Raw genomic sequence first — 21694 nt, forward strand, 5'->3', positions numbered from 1 at the left:
TCTGCTTTCCGGAGGGACAACTCTCTCCGTGACTCCCTTGTCCGCTCCACACTCCCCTCCAGCTCCACCACACCCGGCACTTTTCCCTGCAACCGCAGGAAGTGCTACACCTGCCCCCATACCTCCTCCCTCACCCCCATCCCAGGCCCCAAGAAGACTTTCCACATCAAGCAGATGTTCACCTGCACATCTGCCAATGTGGTATACTGCATCCGCTGTACCCGGTGTGGCTTCCTCTACATCGGGGAAACCAAGCGGAGACTCGGGGACCGCTTTGCAGAACACCTACGCTCGGTTCGCAACAAACAACTGCACCTCCCAGTCGCGAACCATTTCAACTCCCCCTCCCATTCCTCAGACGACATGTCCATCCTGGGCCTCCTGCAGTGCCACAACGATGCCACCCGAAGGTTGCAGGAACAGCAACTCATATTCCGCTTGGGAACCCTGCAGCCCAATGGTATCAATGTGGATTTCACAAGTTTCAAAATCTCCCCTCCCCCCACCGCATCCCAAAACCAGTCCAACTCGTCCCTGCCTCCCTAACCTGTTCTTCCTCCCACCTATCCCCTCCTCCCACCTCAAGCCGCACCTCCATCTCCTACCGACCAACCTCATCCCGCCCCCTTGACCTGTCCTTCCTCCCTGGACTGACCTATCCCCTTCCTAACTCCCTACCTACACTCACCTTTCCTGGCCCCATCCCCGCCTCTTCGACCTGTTTGTTTCCTCTCCACCTATCCTCTCCTCTATCCCTCTTCTATCCGCCTCCCACTCTCTCCCTATTTATTTCAAAACCCCCTTCCCCTCCCCCTTTTCTGATGAAGGGTCTAGGCCCGAAACGTCAGCCTCTCTGCTCCTATGATGCTGCTTGGCCTGCTGTGTTCATCCAGCCCTGCACCTTGTTGTCTCAATCTTCTGCCACTAATGGCTATGCTACCCAACAATGCTCCAAGTGGGAATGGAATTTGTGCTCAGCATCGATGCCATTGTATCTTTGGTGACAAGATCTGATCCAGTTGTGATTTTCCTGTGTAACCCCCATCCCAGCAAAATTGATCCAAGTAAGTTCCAGAAAGAGAGATAAAGAAAAACTGAGTACATCATGCGAAAACAAAAACAGAATTTTGACTTGCACAGAAATAAATGCACAGCTGCTGCCCACAATGAATTGCAAAGTTAATGATGTCTGGAGACATTTAAAAAGTTTAAACAAAAGTGCAGACCTTCATTCTGTAGTTTCCAAAAAGGCACTAATAATGATGAGAGGGTCAGCTATATCCGTCTTTGGGCAGGAGATGAAGGATTAAGTTTATTCAACAGCTGGGAGCTTACTGAAGGTGGCGACAGAAATCTATACAAAATGTTTTGAATGATTTAACACCCATTTCTAGCCAATATCAAATCATTGAATCCACCACTACAAATTTTAAGGCTTCAGACAGGAGTTGAGCAAACTTACCGACTTTACAACAAGATTGAAAAATGTCGTCAGAAAACTTAGGTTTAAGGACACAGGTAAAAGACTATTAGATCAAGTAATTTGGGATTCTGCGCACCCTGAAATATAGAAAGAGCTAACTGGAAAGTACAAGGTCACAGTATCAGAGCCACTTGAAGCCATGAGCAGATAAATGAAGTCAATGACTACCACAATGGCTAACACTTCAGTTAAACCAAGAGAAAGGCAGCAAGCTTAATGCAGTGAAACAGCAGCATACAATGTACAGCAAACAGAGAGAAAGATATCCAGGAGATATAGTTGACCATCACAAATTCTGGGACAGAAGGAAATGGCCATATATGGAACCATCTGCAAAGCTTGTGTAAAGACTAATCACTGGGAAAAGGTATGCAGGGTATATGAAGAAGGTGATAAACAAGCTGCCAAAGTCAAACCAATAGGGTGAATGGGTAAGAAGAGAAACCAAAACACCCATACATGCTTCAGAGATAGTAGGAACTGCAGATGCTGGAGAATCTGAGATAACAAGGTATAGAGCTGGATGAAGACAGCAGGCCAAGCAGCATCAGAGGAGCAGGAAGGCTGACGTTTCGGGCCTAGACCCTTCTTCAGAAATGGGGGAGGGCAAGGGGGTTCTGAAATAATTTCTGTGTTTCTTGCTGTGTTCATCCAGCTCTACACCTTGTTAACCCATACATACTGGCGAGTTTGAGAACTCAATAGGCATAAGAAGCATACAACATCATGAAATGTCTGGATGCAACATTTTCCTGAGAAAAGCAATTCACACAACCATTCAGTTAAGAAAGAGGCTGATAAATGAGCCCATGACAATAACTCTGAAGCTGAGGATTGATACTGATGCACAGAGTTACATCATGCCTCTCAAGCTATAGCATAGGATCTTTCCTGAAAGTTTAGAAGAAAATTGGGGATCCAAAGAAAGGTGTTCTGAAACCAAACCAACGTCATGCTGACAGGATACAGGGAACTGCGATCTGACAGCTAGGACCAACCAAAATCAGAGGGACACAAAGGAAAAGATGTTAACTATGTTTTCAATCACTGAATCAGACGATCCTGCTATTCTGGGGTTGAGGGATTGCACAGAGTTGCAGATTTTCCCAGTAAATCAGTTCACTCCCGTGAAACAAAGTAATTGACATTAAGGGTTGAACACATAACATCCACGGAAAAGCATCCTCCAAGCAAAGAAGGTCTGGTGCAAATGCACCTTGAATTCTTGACTGCTTTGAAGATTTCGAGTACACATCACCGTTGACCCAGCAATGAAACTAGTGATTCAGCCTCCACATAAAGTACTGAAAGAACTAAAGGAACACTTGAAAGAAAGCACCAAGAATTGGAAGAAAACAAAGTAATCACAGACACCACAGGTTCGTTAAATTCCATTGTAGTTAGAAAGAAACCAAATTGAGGTAAATGAATATGATCTCCTAGCCACTACGGAAACATGGTTACAATGAAATCCAAACTGGGAACTTAACATTCAGAGACATTTGACCTTTCAGAGAGACAACAGGGATAGAAAAGATAATGGGGTAGCACTGTTAATAAGAACTGAAATGAGGACAAATGTGAGAGATGACCTAGGCTCAGATGATGTAGAGTCTATATGGATGAAGGTAAAGTGAAAGAAGACTTTGGTAAAAGTGTGTACAGACCCCCAAACAGTGGCCACTCTTGTGGGAAAGGCTATCAATCAACTAATAATAGGAGCATGTAAAAAGAGCAATAATTATGAGTTGTGTTAACCTTCATGTTGATCAGGTTAATCAAATTGGAAAGCGTAGCTATGACAACAAATTCATGACTGCATCAAGAATAGTTTCCTAGAACAAAATGTCATGGAATCAACCGGGGAGCAGGCTTTCTTGGATCTCGTAATGGGAAATGAGGCAAGTCTAATAAATAACCTCCAAATAAAAGATCCCTTAGGAAGTAGTGATCACAACATGATAGAATTTAAAAGAAACTTGGGTTAGAAACAACTGTGTTTAACTTAAATAAAGAGAATTACAATGAAATGAGGATAAAGTTAGCTAAAGTGAACTGGGTGGATAAATTAGCAGGAATGACAGTAAGCAAGCAGTGGCAGAAGTGATTCATGACTCTCGGCAAAAAATACATCCCAGTAAGGAAGAAAGATTCTGAGAGGATAAACCAACCATGTCTAACCAAGAAAATTAAGGAGAGTATTAAGCTAAATGAAAAAGCACATAATGAAAACTGTGATAAATTCAGAATCCAGCAAAAGGAGGACTAAAAAGATAATAAAGATAGAGTAGATAAAATCTGAGAGTAAATTAGCAAGGAATATAAAATTTGACAATAAGAACTTCTTTATATAAACAGAAGGGAGAGGTCAAAGTGAACATAAGCCCCTTAGAAAATGAATCTGGGGAGATGGAGTCAACACAGTGTGGAGCTGGAGGAACACAGGTCAGGCAGCATCAGAGGAGTAAGAATGTCAACGTTTCGTCTTGGGACCCTGCTTCAGCACACTGTGTTGACTCTGACTCCAGCATCTGCAGTTCTTGGTATAATCTGGGAAGATGGTTTTATAGAATACCTACAGTGTGGAAGCAAGCCATTCAGCCCTTTGAGTCCACACCAATCCCTCGAAAGGATATCCCACTAGACCCTACCCCTGTAACCCTGTATTTTCCAAGGCTAATCCACCTAGTCTACACATCCCTGGACACTATGGACAATTTAGCACGGCCAATCCATGCAGCCTGCACACCTTTGGACTTTGGGAGGAAACCCACACAGACATAGGGAGAATGTACAAACTCCACACAGTCAGCCAAGATGGAATCGAGCCAGGGTCTCTGATAATATGAGGCAGCAGTGCTAACCACTGAGCCATTGTGACATCCTCGAATGCAGTGGAGTTAAACAGATATTTTATATCAGTCTTTACATGGAAAATGCTTCAGATATCCCATTCTTACTAAAGAATAAGGGGATGAATTGAGTACCATCACCAAAGAAGTAGTATTAGACAAACTAAAGGGGCTGAAGGCAGATAAGTACCCTGACCTTGATGGCTTGTGTCCTAGGATCCTAAAAGAGGTAGCTACAGAAATAGATATGATGTATGGGTTGTAATTTTTCAAAAATCCTTGAATTCTGGAGAAGTACCAGGGAATTGGAAAACTGCTCATGTGACACCCCTATTCAAAAAGGAAGGGAGGCAAAAAGTGGGTAACTGTAGGCAGATTAACCAAATATCTTTTCTGTAAAAGAATTGGAATCAATTATTAAGGAGGTATTAACAGAATATTTGGAAAATTATAATCTAATCAAGCAAAGTCAGCATGGCTTCATGAAAGGGAAATTGTGTCTGACTAATTTATTAGAGTTTTTTGAGGAAGTCTCGATAAGAGTGAACAAAGTCAGAAGTCACACGACTCCAGGTTATAGTCCAACAGGTTTATTTGAAACCACAAACTTTTGGAGCACTGGTCCTTTGTCAGCTGAAGTCTATTCCCCTTATTTAAGGAAATATATCATTTTCATTGCAAACAGTTCAGAGGAGGTTCACTTGGATGATTACTGGTATGGAACGATTGTCTTATGAGTAAAGGCTAAACAGGTTGGGACTCTACTCACTGGAGTTTAGAAGAATGAGAGGTGATCTCATTGAAACGTATAGGATTCTAAAGAGGTTTGACAGGGTAAATGCTGAGACATTTCCCTTGATTGGAAAGTCTAGGACCAGAAGGCATAGTCTCAGAATAAAGGGACACGAATTTAAAACTGAGATGAGGAGGAAGGAAGCTCTTCTGTCAGAAGGTTGAGTGTCTTTGGAACTCTTTGCCACAGAGAGTTGTGGAGGGGGTGGGGGGAAGGGGGGTGTTTGTTGGTGGTGGTGAAGACAGAGTCCTTGAGTATATTTAAGGCTTAGATAGGTAGATTCTTGATCAGCTAGGAAATCAAATATGACAGGAAAAGGGGAGGAAAGTGGATGTGAGGAATGTTGGATCAGCCATGATCCTATTGGTGGAGCAGGCTCAAGTGACTGAACAGCTTATTCTTGTTCTTATTTTTTACCGTCTTATTGTCTAAACCAAAAGGACAGCATGAATTTGCCTGAAATGCAAAGATCATAGTCAAATTATAAAGAGCGACCAGTGTCCCATTCCAACACTGGAAGAGATCACACCAGCACTGGCAGGGGCAAACGTTTTAAAGCTCAAGGCCAGAAATGGCTACTCCAGTGTAGAACTAGATTTGATTCACTGTTGACAATAATCAACAAATTTGTTGGATGGTACGAATTTCTGCATCCCTGTTTTGTCCTTACAGTCAGCCTGAGTATGTTCCAGTAGAAAGTTGATGAGACATGCAGGGGATGCAAAGGGGTAATTGGATTAGCAGATGATACCCAGATATATGATACAGATAAATAGATCAAGGCATGCATCTAAATGAAGCCAATGAGTGTGTACTAGAAAAGCTGGGATTAAGTTAAATGCAGACAAATGCACTGTAAAAATGGCAAATGTCTGTTCTTTAGATTGCTGTACCCACTAGATGGTTGTTTACTTGTGTTATGATCACAACCAATGATAACACTGGACAGGTCAGATTACAAAGTAAAAACTTGGCTTGATCAACCAAATTTTTCAATTTTTTTCAAATTGATTACCGTGATGGTCAGTCACTCAAAATATTCCTAAAATGTTGCTAATGTGCTTTTACCAAAGAATTTAAGTTTAAGTTTATGAAAGTAAAGAACGAAATTCCATATATTTTGTGTGAATATATACATGTATAACATATTTTTCAAAATGACAATTTGGAAGACCTTTCTTAAATAGCTTCAAGGAAAGGTTGAACCCTTTCTTTCCCAGCAATATACAGTGATTTATCACTCCATTCTTCACTTTAATTTCTTGCTCCACTGAAAGTCACAAACATTTTCGTTTGGTTACTTTCTGCACATTCACCTGATGTGATGTTCTTTGTCTGTTCCCAAGACACAGAGACACAAGCTAACTAATTTTTCTCACCAAACTCGAAGAAAGAAACAAATGACTTTTTTCCAGTTGCTTTGACTAATCTCAGGCTGCAAATACATAAGCTTATATGGATCTTTACTTCTGAATTGAACCTGTTTCTTGCCTCTGTGTTCTCTGTCTATCACTCTCTGGGTTATAAAAACTCAACTTGGTAAATACTTTCACAATTATCTCACCAGGTACCTTGTCTTGTCATTTAGCTCCAGTCACAGGGTCCCTTCGAAATGATGTTTTGACCCACTGCTAAAAAGTGAGTTTCTGACCCTTAAGAAAAACAAGTCACTTTTACAGAATGAGAAACCAAAAACCTATTTACCTTTCTCGAACTTGCGTTCTCAAAGAAAAATGGAAAATTACAAATCACTGCCAGGAAAAAAACAAAAGCTTTCTTTAAGAGGCATTTTCATTTTCCAATAAAATTTCCTTTCATTGCTATTTGTGTTTTACGGTGACAGTAAGACTCTAAGACACAAGTTCCCAAATGAATTATATATTATAAACCTTCAGTATGTTTGGTATAATCCAATGTATGACCTTCTTTGAACTGGGTATGTAAGAGCATAGAAAACCTGCAGGAGCTAATGAAATAAGATGTAGATTATCAATGGTCATAGTCACATGACGTGAATTTCAACAAACTCATAATGGTAATATGCAAAGAGACAAGTCTGTCAAACTATAATATAAAGCAACCTGTCACTCTACCAATGAATGTTTCCACATAATGACTGGCAGCAATCCTGATACAAGAAGAAAAGTCAATAGCATTCGTATCCAAAGCTCTAAACTTAGCTGAGGCCAGATATACCAACTTAGTCAAGAGAGCTTTTGGCAGTCAAGCATAAATGTGAGAATTTCCATACATGTTTATATGGAAGAATATGTATAGTGAAGAATGACAATTGTCCACTGTAACAGACGTACAAGAAGAATCCGTGTAAAATACCTGCAAGACTACAGAGGTTTCTCTTGAGACTTCAAAGTTATGATTTTACTCTAAAATACCAGTCAGAAAGACAAATGCTTCTGGCAGATACCTTGACTGTGGACGCAACAAAAAAACATGAGATAGAAGATTTAGGTGTAAAGGTACACCATGCAGTATGTAACACCACCAAAGCTGAGTCAAATTAGTGATGAAGCCAGCAAAACTGGGAAGCTACAAATGTTGCTGTCTCCGCAAATAATACAGGCGTGGCTTGATAAACATGGCAAGCATAGCCAGCAATACAGTGGTACTAATCTATCAAAGATGACATCTCAGTGGAAGATAATGTTCTGCTCGCCAGATCCAGAACAGCCATACTCAAAATAATGCAGGAAGAAGTTCTCCAGAAGATACATGATGGCTACATAGGAACTGAAAACTGTAAACTCAAACAAATCGGCTGTGTACCAGATGGGCATCTACAAAGACAGTGAAAACATGGTGCCTACATGCTAGTATGCTAGAAGTACAGAAATACACAATAGATGGAGGAGATGGAGTACAACCCAGATCATGGCATATTATGGAAGCTGATTTATTCACACAATGAAGAATGGTATTGCATAGTTGTAATCCACTCCTCAATGTTCCCAGTTTCTGGAAAATGAAAGACTGGGAAGCCACATTTCAGCAGTACGAGTTCTGTATGTTCAGCAAGGGATTCCTGAAAGATGAATGTAGTGGCCATGGCATCCAGTTCACATTCAAAAATTTAAGGAAATTTTATTGAATAATATTAGTTCAATATCATCACCTTTGGGGACATGAGTTCATAGAGAGCCATGGCCTAATGTTCAAAAGAATGCTTGCAAAATGTTGAGAGACCAAAAAGATCCAAACCATGCCTTAATGTCACTCTGATCCACAATTTTACAGGATGACATGAAATCACCTGCAGAGCTGCTGAGTGGAAGAAAATAAAAGAATATTCTTCCAAATGAAATGCATCCTCAAAGTGACTGGGATGAATTGAGAAAATAATTCACTGGAGCACAGGAAATAGGAGATAAGCACTGCAACAAACATGCTAACTCCTGACCTGAGCTTCTGAAAGGACCGTATATATACAGGATCCAATAATGGAAACCTGGAGCCCAGGAAAAATGTTGCTGAAGCTGCAACTGAAACCTTAAGAAGTTGATGTAGTTGAGACCAAAAAACAAGTAAGGAAATGAGAAGAAACATAATCCATATTCAACTTAAATGTGAGCTGGAAATCAGAAAGTACTTTAAACAACTACACCAAAAACATCATTATCTGGGGTGACAATATTTAGCAACAGAAAGCATAACTCTGCAAAACCAAGAGCAATAAACGTATCCTCTTGCAAACTCACCACTGACAGCAGTGAATGCCAAATACAAGATGGAGGAACATTCTTCCCATCTAAGCAATGACATGAATAATATTTTTCAAATGTTAAAAATGATCTTTGAAAAGGGGCTAATCTTATTTCCAAAAAAAGTCAATTGATAACCTTCTTTTGGCTAGAAAAGTTAATGACTGGAGCAGGTCATTAGATTTAAATTAAGACTGATGTTATGTATTATATTGTCTGAAGAAAGTTAGGAACTAATTAGGCAAGAGATAAATGTACGTGTGAGTATTCCTGTGACAACATTCACAGCTGCATTGTAGAGTCAGGTTCTTGTGTAACCCAGCACTGGTTTAGGCAGTCTTCCGTACAAGGCAGGATGGCATATTAGAATTTTAAAAAAGCCCTCATCTTTTCAAACTTAAGGTCTGATTGTTTTAAACATCCAGGAACCAAAAGACAACCAGAAGGCATAACACCCGCTTCTCTCATGGGCTACCATACTCTTGCCTGAAACCAGCAAGTTGTGTCTAGCTTTTAAAATTGAACCAAACCTGCTATATATATTAGAATTCGACTGAACCCACAGTGATATTAAAATAAGTAGCAGAACAGCTGCTATTGAATAGCAATTAAGTAAATCCAACAATGCTGATGCTGTTCATTTGAAAAATAATTGCTGTAAATACTTACATTCAGGGAGGAGGTGTGTTCAGCAACACTTGTTAATTTGATGTTAGTTTGGTACGTCGTATAAATGTGGTATTTTACATCTTTCCCAGTTTTGTTAAGAGTATAAAATGTGGTTCCAATGTCCAAGTCAATAAGTCCGCTGCCAGAATGTAGTACTGAGTTACATAGGCCAGCAAGTGCTCCAGTTCCTCTCTTATCTGTCATAAATTCATTAATCTTGAAATAGCTATGATAGTACTTCTGCTGTTCTTAGTTTTTCTGTCTAGAGGGGTGGAAAAAAATAATCTCCACTGACTCCTGTTGGAAATCTTTAATGTAAATATCCAGTGAGGACAAAATAAGAATTGGCTGCAATATCTCCCATGGACCACTAGCCATCTTATACCTGGCTCGGCATCACATGAAGAATTGCCACTTAGGGCATTAGTAGCTGTGGATCCATGCTCAACAAAAAACCTGGAGAAAAAATTGAATGGAAAGTTTTGCCAGCAAGGATGTACAATAGTTACATAATCAAGACAGGTAATATATAAAACATGTGTTAGGAATGTTGGAGGATTTGTAATTAAGTAACATAAAACAGATGCTGAACCTGTTTGAATTTACAAAACATTTGTCATGGGATAGCAAAGATATTGCTTCACCTTATGTTGTAATATTCAGATGTTAAGTCTGCACTTCATAAACATGAAGCTTATAATTCTTCCTTCTCTTCTTTATGCTTTCCTTCTTTTGGAAAGGAATCCCTGTCTGCAGAGCCCAGGTACCACTCATTCAATGATTTCAGGAGAAGATGATACAGATGATTCTTAAATGTAATAGGGTAAAATTTTATTTTTGCACTGACAATAATATGGCGGAGCTGACTGCTCACCCATTATAAAGCTCACCCAAATTTCATTCCATTGAAATGAGCAGTGTGACCACCATGCTAGACAAATGAACAATCTGCTGTGCCAGATTACTGCCCATGTGATGAACACAAAAATGTGTTTTATATGTATATGTTATTATAAATATGTCTAAATCGGTTTTCACCTTACGACAATACTTTGAATTTAAATCTGGAAGCCCTTAAATGTAAACTCACTACGCTTTTGGGAATGTTGTTCTGCAAGTATCAGGTTAAACTGCACTGCCAGCTGCTGCATGTTGCTCTGCCCAAGGACAATGTAACTCTATGGCAATGCAATGTAGAGTTGTATCACTGGGACAGAAATAAGGTCTAAATAAGTTTCTAAAAATTCACAACAGTGGTCCAGCCATCCTGCAGTGTGAGATTACTTTTTGGATTGCCCTTATGCACTAACCTAAGTACACAGCAGCAAATGATACAATAACTTGCATTGAAGTACAGATAAGAATCCTTGATTAGATATGTAACTTGTCTATCCGAAGAAAAAAGACCTTCTTCAAAACTCCTTACAAAATGGAGGATATAAATGTGATCATTGATAAGTTATTGCAGTCAAATGTTCTATATTTGCAGCTTCCTGATAGTTACGTGATTGGTCACCAGTAATAATTATCAACAGCTACAGTTGCGAAAAGTATTTCCAGGTTTTGAATCAAATCCAGGAGCAGGGCTATCATCTAACACCGCGTTATACTGAAGAAGTGCCAGGACTGAGCTATTTGAGTGAAGTGTCTTAAAAAGAGGAATTTCTACATTTAGTAACTGTATTCTGATTTGAGTGTGCTTGGGCACAGGAAGCAATAATTCATCCTCTCATAGCAGAAGGTATCCCATGTACACAGTCAGTACAGAACTGTATTAATGAGACTCAGCAGCTATTGCGAAGTGTAAAATTTTTCCTCTCTTAAACCTTTACAGAAACCATATGCTTGTCAGATCCCAGGGTGCACAAAGCGCTACACTGATCCAAGCTCACTGAGGAAGCATGTCAAAGCACACTCTGCCAAACAGCAACAGGTGCGTAAGAAGGTAAGATATAATCAGATGTGTCAATGTGTCATGTATTGGGATGATTATGGTATCTTATTTCCAAATATTAATCTATTTTAAAGTAACTAACTTTCCCTTTTTCACCTATATTTTAAAATTGAGAAAGCTGGATGAAGGAGTAAACCCAGTGTGCTGGACACTGGGACACTTGAAAAGAATGGGAAGTTAGAAGTTAGGAATGCCAAGCTAAACACCATCCTGGCTTGGAAATATATTGCCATTTCTTCTCTGTTGCAAAGTCAAGATCTTGTATCTCTTTCTTAACATCACTGTCGGTGTCAGGAAGCCAAGTGAAATGTTGGTGTTTCTTGCCAGCGGAATCATGTATAAAAGTAAGGAAGTGTTTCTGCATCTGTATAGGGCCTCAGATAGACCTCATTTGGAGTACTGCATACAGTTTTGATCTCTAAATTTAAGAAATGATATCATTGCATTAGAAAAAAAGTACAGTGAAGGTTTACTTGGCTGATTCTTGGGAGGAAGAGGTTATCTTATGAGGAAAGGCTGGGCCTATTGGGGTTTAGAAGAATGAATGGTAATCCTATGAAACATAAGATCCTGAAGAGACATGACAGGGTAAATTCTGAGAGGGTGTTTACCTTAGGGACAAGACTATAACAAGGGGACACAGTTTAAAAGTTAGCGATCTTCCATTTAAGACAAAGGTGAGGAGAAACATCGTCCCTCTGAGGCTTGTTGCTATTTGGAATTCTGTACCCCACGGAGAAGTGGAGTCTGGATCATTGAATATATTCAAGGATGAAGTGAGCTGATTTTCGAATGATATGGAAATCCAGGGTTATAAATGATAGACAGGAAAACGGAATTGAGGGCACAATAAGTTCAGCTGTCATCTTATTGATTGGCAGAGCAGACTTGAGGAACCACAAATGGTCTACTCCTATTTCTTGCGTTCTTTCAGATCTACACCACCTGAACTGCAGCAATTCAAAAACACAGCTGCCCACCATCTTTGGAAGGGAAATTAGGATTTGATAATAAATGCTGACCTGATGGAAAGCTCACATCCACGTGACAAATATAAGTCAAATTGATGTAGACTGGCATTCCACAGAATGAGCTCAGTTGTAATTGACAGTTATTGCGAATTGTAGCGTATTGATTATTAATCACACGGCACCAGGTTCAACGGGTTTATTCGAAAACATAAGCTTTTGGAGCCTCACTCCTTCTTTTCAAATAAACCCTGTTGGAGAATAACCTGGTGTTGTGTGATTTCTGACTTTGTCCACCCCAGTCCAACATTGGCACCTCCGCATATTGATTATTGTAACACTAGAGGCTTGGATAAAATGGTTGGAAATACGAGTCCAAATCTCAGCGGAGCAGTTGGGAATTTAAATTAAGTTACTCAAATAGATTTGGAATAAAATGTTACTACCAGTTATGGTGACCATGTAACTACCAGATTGTCATATAAAACCTCATCAAGTTCACAAACACCCTTTAAAGAAAGAAATCTGCCATCCTGACCCAGTCTGGCCCAAATGTCAATTCAGATCCAAAACCATGTGGCTGTCTCTTAAAGGCCCTTTGAAATGGCCTTGTAAGCCTATTCAGTTGCCAAGAGGGAATAGGCCTTTGCCTGTTGGGGTTTAGAAGAATGAGTGGTAATCCTATTGAGACACACAAGATCCTGAAGGGACGTGACATTTTAAATTCTGAGAGGGTGTTTACCTTGGGTATGATACTATAACAAGATGGGATCTCCCCCACCTTCTTAAAGGTAATTAGGAATGAGCAATACAGTGCCATTTATATCACAGGAATGAATAATAAACAAAACTGGCCAGGAGTGTAAATAATGGCTCAATTAGCATGGACTACCATCCAGTATGGCAAATTTAGCCTCTGCTGTGTAGATAGTAAACGGGCTAAAATAATACGAATTCAGCTAGCATAAACTGCTAACTTGACCTACTACCTGTCATGATAGTCACCGATTCCACCTACTGCTGTCAATTTTATGGGTTTGGTTGGCGTAGATTATTAACTAGTTTTTGAACATGACATGACATTCTGGAGTGCAGAGTTCCAGCATCAAATGCTTGCCTTTCTACAATGTGGGTATGCACTGAGCCCTAGGTTTGAGAGTATTCTTGCATGTATTGTCTTCTGGCAATTCCTTATTGTGTCTGTAATATTACTGATGAGGGGAGATCTTTTAATCAGTTGTATTATTAAATAATATATTCAACATTTGAAAAATGTGAATGCCCCAAGAATATAATTGCATTCCACCAAAGCCAAATGATGATGACAGTCTAGAGTAGAATAAGTTGCCTCGTGAAGATATCCCATGAAAGTGTACTCTCATTCCATAGTGACCACATTCAAGTTTAAAGGATTGTTAGACACTCATCAGAACGTGAGACTGTTTATCTACTAGGCCAGATTTTGGGGATATAGCACTTCATTCTGCAACACAAGTATTGATTTTTTTGATAACATAAGTATTGATTAAACTCAGTCAAACAAATTCAAATAGATTTGAGACAGCTGCACAAGTGGATCAGTTACTAGTGGCTACATGATATGGTACTGAAACCTACAGACCATAAGCTGTTGAGGTTTGAACTTCAGAGTATGCTGTTAGTTGACATATGGCGGGGCAACCGGGTGCTAAATGATTATAGCGTCTCTGAATAGTATGGAGAAATAAGCCATGATATTTTTATCGATCAGGTAATGGATTTTATAAACGGCAAATAATAGAAGGTATAATTAAAATGTTACATTTTTCAATGCTGTGCAGATACATGAATCCTGAAAAGTGGATATAGAAAGGGATTGAATACATAAGCAAAGAAATTACCTTCTGCAACGTGATTGTTTGTCCATATCAATGAAACCATATGGAGTATTGGACTCATTGCTAAAAGAGTTTATTATAATACTGAAGAAAGTGTAGCATGGATTTACCAGGAGGATTACAGTGATGAGGGATTTATGTTGTAAGGAATGGCTCAGTCAATTAGGTCTGTCTTTTCTTAGTTTAAGGGGAATTTGAAAGATTTGTAAAAGATGTTAGAAATGCTAAAGGGAATATACAAAGTAAATATAAGTAATTATTTGTATTGATAATTGAAGGTAAGAAATACATGTACGGGGGAGTGAATAGAAGAATGTATTTCACAAATAGTTACTGCAATATGGAATGCTTTGTGACAAGTGATAATGGGGGCTTCTGATTGTTATCAGAAAGATACTGGAGAATTACTTAAAGAATAGAAAAATATTTGGGAAGAAGGAAACAAATAGGATTATAGTGGAAGAAGGCAGGGAAATTTAACTTTATAAATTAAGTCCTATTTTGTGCAAGTAGGATTGAGGGACTGAATGATCTCCACTGTTTTCTTTTTTGGTATGATCACCATTATGAGACCTTTACTAGAAAGTTTTACAGTGTAAATGTTTGGGTGAGAATAAGATGGGCTTGACTATGATATGCTGATGACATTCACACAGGTTGGATCACAAATTAAAACTAAAAGGGAAAAAAAACACTTGAACTTACTGGTGTGCATAACCATTCAACTGGTATGAGTTAACGGAAAGCAGGAATTCAAACTGAAGTATTTTCTCTGAAACTGCGCACTTGCAATTCTGCAAGAATATTTCCATAATATATACCTGAAATAAATTAAATAATACAGAACTGATATACCATGTTTCTAATTTTATAAAAGATATAATGGAGTGTGCACTGAATTATCAACGATGCTAGAGTGAGCTGTGTGTTTTATGTTGTGTTGTTACTTTTGCTGAATTATGCAAGGTGACAGTGCATTGGCAGAGATTCTTGAATCTGGAATTGAAGATTACAATAATTCTTCTTTATTGGGTTCATTCCTCCTGCTGTTTTTAATCTTACTCTACAGTTGTTTTAAGAAGTACATGCTTCACACAGTATTGCCAAGAGCATTCATTCTGCTAGTTATAAGATAGATGTCAAGATGATTTGCTACAGTGAGCCGAACAAGCTCAACTTTGCTCCAATCCTAGCAAGTGTTTTCTGTTATTAAAAAAAACCCAGATTCAGATTCATCAATTTAAATAACTCAGCTCATGTGTTTCCCTTTTATAAAGCTCACAAAATCACTGAAACACTCTCTATACATTGTTGGAGGTTACTGCAAGCCATTACTTGCATGAGATACATCCTTTCATACATTGAATGAAACTGTATGTTAACAGTCCTTCTAAATACTACAGCTATGTGTCCAGTCAAATATGGTTACTTGGCTCTTTGATCAGGGTTTCATTAGATGGCATACATAGCTCCTAGCAGACTGGTGTATGAAATAATACAGTATGTTGTTAAGAATCCAATTTCTAAATGATAATTATCCAGTCTGCTGTTGTTGGAAGATATTTTGACTCTAGATTCTTTTCAAATCAACTTGTTTTGTTCATCAGAGAAGGTGTTATGCAGAAATGTTCATTCACATTAATATATAACACAAACAGGGAAATGGATTATAATGGTGTTTGCTTCACTGTGTGCTCTGGGAGAAGGCACATAACACTGTCTAAGAGGTGCTGATGTTCATTTTTTAACAATGCAATATGGAAATGAGTAAAATAGTAAGATTGCAAATTTGAGTCTTATCATTCCAAATCAGAAATTAGAGCATGTTCTAGTCACAACATTAGAAAATATGGAATAAGATGCTATTTGCCGATTAAGCCTGTCACTTTCATAAATCATACTCAAACAACCCTACCATAAACTTTACTTCATCTCGCTCAATCGTCTGTTTCTTTGACAATCTGGGCTTTTGAAGCATGGGCTATGCATCAGTTCTGAACTCTGAAACCTTATTACATGTGTTTAGAAGGCATTCTTTATTTCACCAATTTGTTCATTGTCTTATCTTGTCTTCTGTATTTTCAATATTGATGATGCCTTTTTCTTAAACAAATAAAACATTAGTTATAGCATAGTTCCACTTTATTCCAGCCGTGATGCTTTTAGATCTATCAATTGACGATGTGACAGTTTAGTATCCACAGGTTCTGGCAGTTAGCTATTGTTTTAAATATATCACTATTTAATAGAACCTCAGTCAGAAACACATTGACACTGAATATTGGGGGGTGGGTTGGGGGTGGAGAATATGGTGACTCAGGCTTTACTAATCTGACCAGGCTCAATTTTGCCATGTCTTCCATTTATATTCAGTTAATGATACACAATCATCAAATACAGGACCAACCTCAGACCATGTTGGAAATAGTGACTAATAGCAATTTCTTTTCAAAATTGATCAGTTAGTGGCTACAGTGAATGCATAAGCTACCTGTGGACGGTAAGCAGGCTTTCAAAGATAACAAGAGGCTACTGCAGCCTGCTACTGCAAACAAAATTGAAGAAGGGCATCTCCACCTTGAGATGGCCTCTCAGCATTTGTAAACTGTGGAGAGGGAATGCTTCCACAGAGTGGCCTCTGATCATCACTGCTTTACCCAGCTAAGAAAAACAGCTGTGGCATTGGCAGAAGATCCTTTATATGATCCAGGAGTATTACCATTCCCTCCTGGAGACTGGTGCTAGGCATCTGCCCGACCCTGATGTCGTGAAACATCCATAGACCAACTGGAAAATTCTACTGGTCGCCTGATTATTTATCTTTTGGATAATTATCCGCTGGATCGAGTTAACAAACTACCTGTTACTTGAAGGTGGGTGTTGTTCCCCACCTGACTCAAACTCCAGGAAAATGGCTGTGTGTCAGGACAATGCGACAGAAGCAGCCCATTATCAGCATTTGAACATTCCTTAAATGCCCACCTCTGCTCCCACCCAAATCTGGCAGCAAAATCCTGCTCCATATTAAGGAGCTTTCTTTCCTAATTTAGTCCTCTCTTGAACACATAAATTTATGCTAATAAAGATTGAGAGTCATCTGTTGCCTCACCCATTCTTCATCTGTCAACCTGGATGGTTAGGGAGGGTTAATTACTCAAATCAAGCACTGGCCGCTGACTCTCCGCTAGTCGTTTTCTGCTACCGGTGTTATTCATTTCCACCTCTCAGTGCTGCTGAGTCACTCAACTTTAAGCAATTTCATAGGTGCATCTGATCCTGTCTCACCCTATGTTAGTTGTGCACTATTTCCATCAAGGATCACTATGGTGTCAATTGAACAGGAATCCTTTGGAACGTCTTTTTCCTTGCACAATTGAGGCCAGTGCTACCATTTCCCCTGTAATGTAAATTTGTGATCTTCCATATTCATCACCACAGAAATAATGTTCCTATTCACTGTGCCAAAAGGATTCTACATTTTGGGACCTTATTGTACAATGCTAAGAGAGTATCCTTTGTCTCATGAACTAAATCTACAAACTACTAGGTTAATCCAGGGTTAAAGAAAAATGCATTGCCAAAGAACTTTCTCTGAAGTACTTCAACCATGAGAAATAAGTTTATCAGAACAAAACACTGTAGGTGCTCAAAATCTGAAATAAAACTGCTGGAAATACTCAGCAAATCAGGCAGCATCTGTGGAGAGAAAGACGGCTAACATTTCAGATTAACATCCTTTTATCAGACCTGTTCTGATGAAAGGCCACGAATCAGAAACATTGGATGGAATTCAGCAGTTAGCTCGGTTGGCTGGATGGCAGGTTTGCAATACAGAGTGACAACAACAGTATGGATTCAATTCCCACACTGGTGGAGGTTACCATGAAGAACTCTCCTTCTCAACCTCTCCTCTTGCCTGAGGTGTGGTGACCCTCTCTGTCTTATGAAAGAGGAGCTCCAAGGTTCAGTAAGACAATGGAAATATTACCTAGCCATCTCTGTGGTGCAATTTGTTAGTGTGTTTGGATGTTTACCAGAAGTTGGTGATTTGAGATCATCCCTAAACTGAGCTTTTGCTGTTTTCACTCCACTGATATCCTTTACTGCCTAGTTGCAGATTATCAAAAGGTTCAGAAAAAAAGCAGACCCTGGGATGGGTCTGCAGGACTGTCTGCCGCGGGCTGGGACAAGGCTATGCATGCCACAAATAGTGGCTCTTTTAGTGTTCAACAATAAATGATGTTCCTTTCCAGTTGGGCTTCCAGTATTATTAGTGCTATATTGATTTGATATGTAAGAGAACAATCTGGAAGAATTCTACTATTCATATCACAGTATAAATGAGAATCGTGTTGTCATTTGTTAGGCAGATCTGTGTGCTTTTGAAACATTCGAATAAATGAGCCACAATTTAAGTTGATAGAGCACATTACACTAAAAGACTAAAAGAATCAAGAATCTTAGAATTTAACGAAGACGGCTGCTGCGCAAAAATAGCATTGTCCAAGTTCATTTATTACCCTGAAACCACAAGTGATCAGCAACTTCCATCTGATTCAGTGCATCCATTCCTTTCAATCAGAAAATCATACAAACCAAACTGAAGCATTTATTTTTGATGATCTGGAATCCTTCAGATTTCCAACTCTCCTTTATCCTTCATAGTGCTTATAGTTAAGAATAAAGCTGAATACAGTTTCTCCTCCTGTATCACTTTGGCGTATTGGCTAGGAGGCCCACATAGTAACTCACTGACACTGCCCTTTCAGTTGAGGTTTCCACAGGCTATCCAATGATTTCCCATGTGAAGACACAATTTGCTGGAAATTCTAAAATGTGTCTGTAAATTGTATAGAAAGGGAGCACAAGAGAGCACGTTGGACATTGCTATGGAAATGGAGTCTCTCCCAGCAATCTTGGCAGTAGCCAAAGTCCTTGATTAAAATTACACAGTCTATAAGAATTATGTTGGCTTTTGCTTTCTTTCATTCATTAGTGGGAGCACAAGAAAAAAATCCCTCTCAATTGAGTTGAAAACCTCCTTGGATTTTCTTTTCCTTGACTTTCCTGACTGATCTGGTTAATTTGCCAAAACAATTTTAGAACTATTTTTACAAGCTGTACTAAGAAAATTAAAACATAAATTGAATTCCTGTTAGATTGTAAATGGTTTTATATCTGTAATTATAGTTTAATGTTGCAATTATATGCCCCATTTTTCACTTACTTTATATCTCAAACCCCGATTCCTTCCTGATTACATAAGTATGAACATAAAGAAAGGAAAATATTTGGTTCATTAATTGGGTGCAACAGTATGAAAAAGTGCATTAGATCGATTTGTACACAATGAAAGAGACAGTTCAAAAGACTGCAAATACTGATTAAAAATTACAATCCCACTGCATTACACAGTTCACATCATATGAAATATTTTCATTTCCTCTTCCTCAAGAAAAGTAGTGAATGTAAGAAAATATACTGGACAGTAGAGAAATGAGAAGCATTTTAGGATATGTTAGTGAAGCTGTAACACAAATGAAAAATGGATAATGAGGCCCAAGAAATCAAAGAAATAAGTATAGAATTTAGGACATACAGAAGATTTTTTAAAAACCAAGGACTTTATTTGACAAAAGCACTGGATAAATTATAAAGACAAAGAAAAATAGGTGAAAAAAAGAGAAATCAGGAACCTTATTGAATAAATGGTTACTTAAGACATCTCAAGAATTTTAAAAATAGGTATCTAATAAACAAAGGAGGAAAGAATGTGTTTGTGCACAAAAGCAAACAAAATGAAGTTGAAACCAAGGGACAAAGAAGTGGCAGAGTTAAATATGGTAGGTTACATTTGTGTTCACTCAGGAACTTGTGCCCATGATATAATTCAGTGGAAAATAGACTGTTTCATTTTTGAGGCCTGTGCTTCATGTGCATTCAAAAGGATTCCACATAGGTGTCTCAAGGAACATGCCAATTTTGAGACAAAAGGATATCAACTCTCAGCACCTACCTAAAATAATATTTGTGGTTGTATGTTTACCATAGCACCACAATTTGCTGTTTTAAAGGACATACCACCAGACTCAGAGGGCAATTCTACTCAGCAGTAGATACACGGGAGGATTTACACTCCTATGGAATTACTAATGAGAATGAGTGGAAAATCCTTCGCTTCCATCAGACTCTGGGTGCGACCGGCCCATTATCCTCATTTGTGAAGTCTCAAATTCAACCCCATGAGTCCTAAAAAGAAATAGGGGCTTAAATTAATGTCTCTGTACATTTGCTAAATTGTTAAGTATTAGAAAATGGTTATTTCATTATATTTTTATGGTCCGGATGCATACGTGGAAGCTGTGGACCTGTGAATAAATTGTTGTAGAGAAACCTTTATGAATTTATTTTGAGAAGTACCAGGTGCACTTTTGTTAAATTACAATTTATCAAAGTACTATTCCTTTGTTTAGGGCAGGAACGGCAGACATGATAACTCCCAGCTTCTTTATACTATTGTTTTTCACATTCTTAAAACCCCATCCCCAATTCCTTCATCCTCACGTCCAACAAGTGTGAGGAACTCAAATTTCACTGTCACCAAGACCAAGATGTTGACCTGTAGCTAGTGGAGTGCCACAGGAATCAGTGCTGGGGACACATTATTTACAATATATCTTAATGCCATGAATGATAGAAATGAATGTACTATCGCCTGGTTTGCAGATGATTCAAAAATAAGATGGAAAGGCAGGTAGTAAGGATTACACAAGTACTCTACAGAAATCAGCAATTTAGGTAAATGGTTAAAAACCTAGCAGATGGAAAATGTGAGATTATGTGCTTCGGTGTAAAGAATAGAGGCGATGAATATTATTTAAATGGAGAAATACTGCAGAAAGCTGTAGAACAGAAGGTTTTGGGTTCCTAGTGCATAAAGCACAAAAACCTAGCATCCAAGTTCACTGGGCAGTAGGGAAGATAAATTGGTCTTTATTTCAAAGGGAATGGAGTATAAAAGTAGGGAGGTCTTGTAAAACTTGAAGGGAGTTCTGGTCTATGCAATCGGTAACCCTGCTGGAACTCTCAGGCAGCCTGGATCAATCACCAGGTCCCTGGTTCTGACATTGGATTTAGGTTAGTGAACGTGGAGTAATAAATCAGGCACCAGGTGTTTCAGGGTAAAAGATCTCTACTTTATTAAAATACTAGATTGAATATGAATATTTACAAAAAAAAAGAAAAGGTGAAGAGGACAAGAAACAAAATGGCAGTGAAATTGACACAGAGGTAGTAGGAACTGCAGATGCTGGAGAATCTGAGATAACAAGGTGTAGAGCTGGATGAACACAGCAGGCCAAACAGCATCAGAGGAGCAGGAA

The 21694-nt window shown here is 38.8% G+C and overlaps 1 protein-coding gene across 3 annotated transcripts in view; it reads left to right on the top strand.

The window, feature by feature from the left end:
• LOC109925833 (zinc finger protein GLIS3-like) overlaps positions 1–21694 on the top strand; it is a 220966-nt gene that overhangs the window by 106254 nt on the left and 93018 nt on the right. For 2 of the 3 annotated variants that reach the window (XM_048602115.1, XM_048602117.1), the window contains exon 4: positions 11348–11458. In XM_048602115.1, coding sequence (XP_048458072.1) covers positions 11348–11458 — 111 coding nt within the window. The remainder of the gene's footprint in view (positions 1–11347; positions 11459–21694) is intronic. The other variant, XM_048602116.1, reaches the window with a different exon arrangement.

This window comes from Rhincodon typus, chromosome 10 (genome assembly GCF_021869965.1).
Source record: "Rhincodon typus isolate 14 chromosome 10, sRhiTyp1.1, whole genome shotgun sequence".
In the NCBI taxonomy this organism is placed as follows: domain Eukaryota; kingdom Metazoa; phylum Chordata; class Chondrichthyes; order Orectolobiformes; family Rhincodontidae; genus Rhincodon; species Rhincodon typus.